This window comes from Malus domestica, chromosome 16, assembly GCF_042453785.1.
Source record: "Malus domestica chromosome 16, GDT2T_hap1".
NCBI classification, from domain to species: Eukaryota; Viridiplantae; Streptophyta; class Magnoliopsida; order Rosales; family Rosaceae; genus Malus; species Malus domestica.
This window is the reverse complement of record NC_091676.1, coordinates 37,989,872-37,997,677: the sequence shown is the minus strand read 5'-3', so window position 1 is coordinate 37,997,677 and position 7,806 is coordinate 37,989,872. Positions and strand designations below refer to the sequence as shown.

The following is a 7,806-nucleotide window of genomic DNA, read 5'->3' as shown; positions in this document are numbered from 1 at the left end:
TTGCGGCGCACGCCAATTCCTACATTATAGGAACTCCAAGACTTACAAAGGATCTTGATGATTCCATACGTCTTGCAGAACAAGAATGGTCAATCTGGGCGAAGTAGCTCGGACTTCGCCAACTGCTTCAGAATAGGATAAGGGTGACACTATTGCTCCATTAATCCAGCTTTGCTCAAAGTTATTTAGTCTATGATTGGACTTTTGAGGTAATTGTATTCCAATCAGCCTTACTCCGGCCTTGAAAAATCATGGTTCCACATTAGATATTACGTATTTTCATCATACAAATTTCATAATCGAAACCGTTCAATTTTTTTAGTCTTCATTTGAAGATTATCCTTACAAAAAAATCAAACAAATTTAGGTCATTTAGTCATCCAAATCTATCAAATAAATGACCGGTTCATCATTAATATTGACATGCCCCGATCCCGATGTTCAGGGGACAGCAGGATGGCCACGTATTGGTCGACACCTGAGGGTGATGCAAGCCCTTTAATGACTGCATATGCCGAGAACATGTGAATCATGCATATAAATTTTACGTGAACTACGCAATATAATATTCAAATACAAACCTTACCAAAATAATATAATAATAATATTCAGTCGTCAATAAAGTGATAGTGATAATGCATGACATGTTTAGAGCATACATCTAATTCAGAATACAAGTGGAAGGTGTGACAAAAAGTGCTATTACAAGTGATGTCAAAAGCAGAGAGGATGGCATAATATCACTGGTAGGGGAATGCCTTGTAGCTCGAATCGTATGCCTCGTTCCTATGTCATGAGGGGGCGCAAAACAAACATGAGTGGACCAAGTTAATTTAAATAATACTAAAACAGTTATTCATCAACGTACTAACCCTTAAAGTTTATGAAAACTCAATAGTATACTATGTAATAGGTTTTCCGAAAACCCTAGCATGCCATAAAACTTTTCATAAAACATATATCGTATATAATGTGCTAAATAATGGTATCATAATCGATCGGAGCAATTACATCACCCGACCTATAGGCCAAATATATGAATATCTTCCGACCCATAGGCTACTACATCACCCAAACCATAGGCCAAGTATATGAATATCTTCCGACCCGTAGGCCACTACAGCACCCGACCTGTAGGCCAAAATAAATATCTTTCAACCCGTAGGCCACTACATCACCTGATCGAAGCCAATATAACTATCAACCTGTAGGCAGAACAGTGACCACTAGATAAGCACAAAAACATTGAATATAATCTTTCAAACATAAGTATATATATCTCAACAGAGCTCAGTAGCTCAAAAATCATATCTCAAAACATCTTCATAGTATATAGTCATTCATCATATATACTACAAAGAACATGAAAATCGATAAAGCATGGTATTCCAAAATATTCTCAGTAAAGCATGATATCTCATAATAAGTAAAATCTAATTTACTCATAAAATGTAACCATTAAATCATGCTTTTCATGTATGCATTTCTAATAGTAAAATATGCATTTTAGAAGGGGTCCACTCATAGATACTCTGTCATCGAAAAGCCTTGCGAAATAGGAGGGACGGAAACGTTGCTAATAATCGCACCTAAGCACATAAAGGGTCAAATTAATAAAACTCTACCATAACCGATTGAATTTTTGAAAATGGATGTCATAAACGGATTCAGGATGTCGAAAAACATAAGGGGGACTGTCCCCCATGTGCCGCCACAAGGTGGCGGCTCTGACCGCCATTCGTCGCCATGCGCCGCCACATGCGCCAAGATGGGTCGCGTGAAAGTTCACCAAAGTCGCCATGGATGAAGGCGCATGTGCTCCACACATAAGTATTGGCGGCCTTTCACGCGTGACTCATATGCCGACATCGGAGGCCCTTCACGCATGCCCACGTGTAAGCCAACACGCCGACTAGGTTTAGGCTTCGACTGGGTTTGAGCTTGGGCCGGGGTTCTTGGGCTGGGTTCAGTGGGTTTGGACCTAGGTTCATTGGGCCGAAGGCCCAAGTTAGCAAGACCCAAAGGCTTGGGTTCAAAGGGATTTTGGGCTTAGGTTCTAACGGGCTTTTGGCTTGAAAGCCCAACCTAAAGCTTTGGGTTGGAAGACCCGGTTTAGGGTCTTGGGTCAGGTATGACCCGGTTTTTTACTAGGGAGAAGACTGAAGCTTCTCGAGCTCTGATCGACTCCGTTACTCAACCCTAGGGTGCGATCTAGCTATCAAATTGAAGCTTAGGAGGAAAGGAAAATATTTGTACCTATAACACATCGTGAAGTGGCCAGAGTTGGTTGGAGTTTAGCTTGAAATCCACGGGGCTCACCGGAGTCTCTAAGTCCTTGTACTAGTTTCCTTGGTGCTACATTCTTGGTCCTGGGTTAGAGGGTTGGTGTCTGTGGGTTATGGTTTCGAAGGTTGGTGTGTGTGTGTGTCATTGGAGGGGTGAGAGCACAGAGAGACAGATCTGTGAGAGGAAGAGAGAGTGTGAGCTAAGAGAGAGAGAGAGTACTCGGGGGAGAGAAGAGAGAATGAGAGAAAGAAAAGGAAAAGAGGGAGTTGCCACGTGGCAGTCAATGAGAAAAGGAGAGTTAGGAGGAAATCCAAATAGGGGATCCGGATTGGGTAGAGGATATGGGACAAAAAATCCTAATAGGGTCCCACGGTTTGCAAATTAATAACGTAAATAATGAAACACAAAAATATTTGAAAACGTTCGACGTTAGAATGTAGAATCTTCATTATAAATCCGAATCCGAATCCATTCACGCCTACATGTTTGTGGTAATAAGTACGTTAAGAATAAATTAGAAAAAGTAAAACTACGCGTTTGGATGAGACGGTCAAACAAAGTCAACTCAAGGGGAAAATGGCAATTTCATAAGTCTGTAAATATGAAAATATACTAAATTTGGGATAGGGTTTCACAATTTACCCCCTTAGAAAAATTTACAATCTCAAATAAACAAGTATGGATATTGACTCCTCTTCAGTTTTTCTGTTTCCCACGTCTCTTCCTCGACTGCATGGTTTCTCCATAACACTTTTACTAACGAAATGACTTTGTTCCTCAGAGTTTTATCCTGTCGGTTAATGATCGCCATTGGTTCCTTAACATAACCTGCATCCTGACGCACTTCTAATGGTTTCGGCTGAATGACATGAGAAGGATCTGGTACATACTTTCGTAGCAAGGAAACATGAAATATGTCGTGAATCTGTGACAATTCTAGTGGTAGCTCCAACCTATAAGCAACCGCACCAATTCTCTCCATAATCCAGTAGGGACCAATATATTGAGGGCTCAACTTCCCTCGCTTACCAAAACGAACCATACCCTTGTAGGGCAATAACTTCAGGAAGATAAAATCATCAATCTTATACTCACGATCCCTGGAATGTCTGTCCGTAATGCTCTTTTGTCGATCTTGGGCTGCCTTCAAGTTCCTCTTTATCAACTGGATGTTAGTATTAATGGTGTCGACAATTTTTGGCCCCACTAACACCAATTCACCGACCTTAGTCCAACATAACGGTGTCCAGCACGCCTTCCCATACAGCGCCTCAAATGGTGCTGTACTGATATTGGAGTGGTAGCTATTGTTGTAGGCAAACTCGATTAATAGCAAATAGCTATCCCAACCACCCTTCCACTGGATAATAAACACTCTTAACATGTCTTCCAAAGTCTAAATCGTCATTTCAGATTGACCATTGGTCTGTGGATGATAGGCAGTGCTGTACAACAACTGAGTTTTCATGGCGTCATTGAAAGCTCTCCAAAATCTTGGATCTCTGTCCGAAACAATGGTGACGAGTACACCATGAAGTTTAACAATGTTATCAATGAATAATTATGCCAACTTCTCTAGTGTGTAGGTCTGTCGAACATGTAAGAAATGAGCAGTCTTGGTAAGTCGATCCACAATCACCCAAATGCCATCAAACCTCGACTGCGTGCTCGGCAAACCATACAAGAAATCCATGGTGATGTCTTCCCATTTCCACGTTGGTAGAAGGAAATTCTACATCAGCCCTTCAGGTCTTTGTCTGTCCGCCTTCACCTACAGGCAAATTATTCATCTTTTCACATAATCTGCCGTATCCCATTTCATCCCATACCAGTAGTAGAATAGATGGATATTGTGATACAATTTTGTACTCCTCATATGCATGACATACTCCAAAATGTGGGCTTTATCCAGAATTTCCTTCTTCACCACTTCATTGTCCTTAAGCACAAACAGCCTATTTCCTATCACCAAGGCTTCATCTCTCAGAATTTTCAAATCTCGCCTAGAACCATTCCACACCTGTTTCTTTAAGTCTGCACACTATTGGTCGAGCTCCTGAGCTTCCTGAACCAAATCCACCAAAACAGGCCTAATTTAGAAGTGTGCCAACAATGCTCCCTGTGAATCTAGTGTCACGGTAACACCGGTCTCTCGAAGAGAAAACAATAGCAGAACATGGATAGCTCGAAAAGAGGCAAGTTGTCCATAGGATTTCTAGCTAAATGCATCCGCTACGACGTTGGCGTGACTAGAATGATACTCAATAGTGTAATCGTAGTCACTAATGAGTTCCATCCACCTTTTCTTCCTTAAATTCAATTCCTTTTGGGTGAAGACATACTTTAACTCTTATAATTAGTAAAGATGCGGCACTTTTCGCTGTACAAGTAATGTTGCCAAATTTTTAGAGCAAAGATTATTGCTCCGAGCTCTAGATCATGAGTGTGGTAGTTTTTCTCGTGGGTTTTGAGCTACCTGGAAGCATAGGCAATGACTTTCCTATGCTGCATCAGAACACAACCCAATCCCGACAAGGATGCATCACTGTAAATTTCAAACTCATCGCCATTATCCAGAATAGCAAGGACAGGGGCGTGAGTAAGGTGCTGCTTAAGCTCATGGAAACTTCGTTCACAATTCTCTTCCCAATTGAAGTTAACCCCCTTCTGGGTCAACTTAGTGAGAGGCAGGGCAATTGCCAAGAAATCATGCACAAAACATCTGTAATAGCCACCTAACCCCAAAAAGCTCTTCACTTCAGTAACATTCTTCGGTTGCTCCCACGTAGACACTGCCGAAATCTTCTTAGGGTCTACACTAATTCCCTCAGCGGAAACCACATGCCCAAGGAAACTGATCTGGTCTAGCCAAAACTGACACTTACTAAACTTTGCATACAACTAATGTTTCCTCAACTTCTCCAACACCAACTTTAAATGTTTCTTATACTCAATATTACTCTTGAAGTAGATCAGGATGTCATCAATGAACACAATTATAAACCGATCCAGATACGGTCTGAAGAGTCTATTCATCAAATCCATGAAAGCTGCAAGTGCATTCGTCAATCCAAAAGGCATGAGACGGAACTCATAATGTCCATACCTAGTGCGGAAAGTAGTCTTTGGTACATCTTTGTTTCGAATCAGCAACTGTTGGTAACCCAAACAAAGATCGATCTTAGAAAACACCTGAGCACCCCTTTGTTGGTCAAACAGATCATCAATATGAGGTAGAGGATAACGGTTCTTCACCGTCACCCGATTTAGTTACCTATAGTCGATGCAAAGTCTCATCGACCCATCATTCTTTCTGACAAACAATATAGGAGCGCCCTAGGGAGACATACTAGGCTGGATATAACCTTTATCCATAAGCTCATGAAGTTGAATCTTAAATTCTCTCAACTCAGCTGGTGCCATTCGGTATCGTGCCAAGAAAATAGGGTTGGTACTTGGAAGTAGATCAATGGTGAATTCGATTTCCCTCGCAGGTGGTAACCCTGGAAAATCCTCCGAAAATACATCGGTGAATTCATTCACCATTGGCACATCTCTAGCACATAGAGAAGGTTCACTATGTGTGACTACGTGAGCTAAGAATCCCACACAACCCTTATGTAGTAATTTCGTCGTCTGGATGATAGAAATAATATTATTCTGAAGGATCCGTCAATCACCCTGAAACATGATCGTTGGTCGTCCAGGCCGATCAAAGGTCATCAATTTCTCTCTACATCCAACATAAGCATTGTGCCTAAATAGCCAATCCATTCCCAGAATGACATCGAACTCCACAAGGTTGAAAGGAATTAAATTAGCCTCCACAAGTTCCCATTCGACAATAACTAGGCAATCCCTAAACTCCCACTGTGCACAGAAGAGATCTCTAGGTGGCAATTGCATGAACTTATCAAAACCGAGCGATGTAGGTTGCAGGTTAATAACCCGTGCAAATTGTGACGATAAAAATGAATAAGTGGCACCCGAATCAATTAGAGCACGAGCCCAATTACCATAAACAAGTAACATACCAGTGATGACTCTGGGATCCTGTTCTTCCTCCTATTGATTCATGGCATTGATACGCCCATGAGTTTGACGTCCTGAACCATTGTTACGGCCCCTATGAGTCCTAGGGCCCTGGTTGTTGTGGCTTGCTCGGTTCCCCTGAGCACGACTGCCAGAAGCTGCACCAAAAAATTACGGCTATCTCCGAGCAGAAAACAAAGTATTCGGATTACTACTCCTACCATAACTCTGAGTAGTCGAATAATTTCCCCCACCGTAATTCGAAGTGCTTGGGTTATTACTCCTACCGTAACTCGAATTGGAAGCAAAACCATTAAATGAAAGTAGAGTAGCACAATCACGGGCTATATGTCTAAAGCCGCCACATCTGTAACACTCGGCCGGATTAGCCGCACCTTGATTAAAGTGGCTGAAAGATTACCTTGCTGACTCACTGCCTGAGCCTTCATTAAATGATCATGAACCTTGACCTTGTCGCTTAAACGACTGAGAGTGTTTAGGGCCGAAGGAATTAGAAGAAGTAGAAGGCTCCCTCATACTCCGGGATCAGAATCCATAACCTTACTAGTTCTGGTTCCGGTTCCAATGTTGATTCTAAGTCCGGGGTTGATTCTGGTTAAGTCTACTCTACCTTGTCTGTTCGACCCTCAAAGCCTCATCAATCATCTCCTCGTATGATGTATACCTTTGTGGTGCCAGAAGCTCGCAAATGTCAATATTCATAGCAATTTGTAGTTGTATCATCATCTCCCGTTGGTTCTCATAGGTTCCCTTATGGTGCATCACCAACTGCCGAAATATGCTATCAAACTCTGTAATACTCAGATTACCTTGGTGAAACTCTAGGAATTCCTGTTTCTTCCTCAGCTGATAACCAGGGCTCAAAAAGTGTGTAGTGAAAAGTCTCTTGAATGTAGCCCAAGTCATTAAAGAATTACGTGGGTGAGAACCCGTCACTAACTTCCACCACTATCTCGCATTCCCCTAAAGGAAGTAACCAGCGGTATTCGCCCATTCAGACGTTGGGCATCTCATACTCTCTAAGGTGTCCTCCATCTTTTTAACCCAATCCCCATCCTCTTTACAGGCTCCAGCTACAATAAGCTCCGTAACGCCATGGCTACGAGCAATCTCCATATAAGTACGACTCGGCTTGTTACTTCTAAGAAAAGCATTTCGTAAAGTAGAGGGCAACTCTTGAATTCCTCCCATTGGACCAGAACGAGTTTGTCGAGGTACATTCCCACCAGTAGGATCCATGTTTTCGATAAGAGGCAAACAAGATTTAGAAGAACGAAACATTATGATTACCAAATGGAAGAATGAAGTCCTAAGTATGCTCTGATACCAATTGACACACCAAGTCTCGATGTCCGGCGGATAGCGGGATGGCCACCTGTTGGTCGACACTCAAGGGTGACGAAGCCATTTAATGAATATATATGCCGAGAACATGTGCAAATTGCATATAAATTTCGCGTGAACTAC

General features: G+C 42.0%; 1 protein-coding gene across 1 annotated transcript; it reads right to left on the bottom strand.

Moving 5' to 3' along the window:
- Positions 1-2,950: 2,950 nt before the first annotated feature.
- LOC139193147 (uncharacterized) lies at positions 2,951-7,578 on the bottom strand. The gene is made up of 6 exons (XM_070816122.1): positions 7,384-7,578; positions 6,950-7,185; positions 5,247-5,488; positions 4,763-5,150; positions 4,085-4,289; positions 2,951-3,646 (listed from the first exon to the last, which is right to left on the bottom strand). Exons 1-6 carry the CDS (start codon positions 7,576-7,578, stop codon positions 2,951-2,953), a joined length of 1,962 nt encoding a protein of 653 aa, XP_070672223.1.
- Positions 7,579-7,806: the final 228 nt, after the last annotated feature.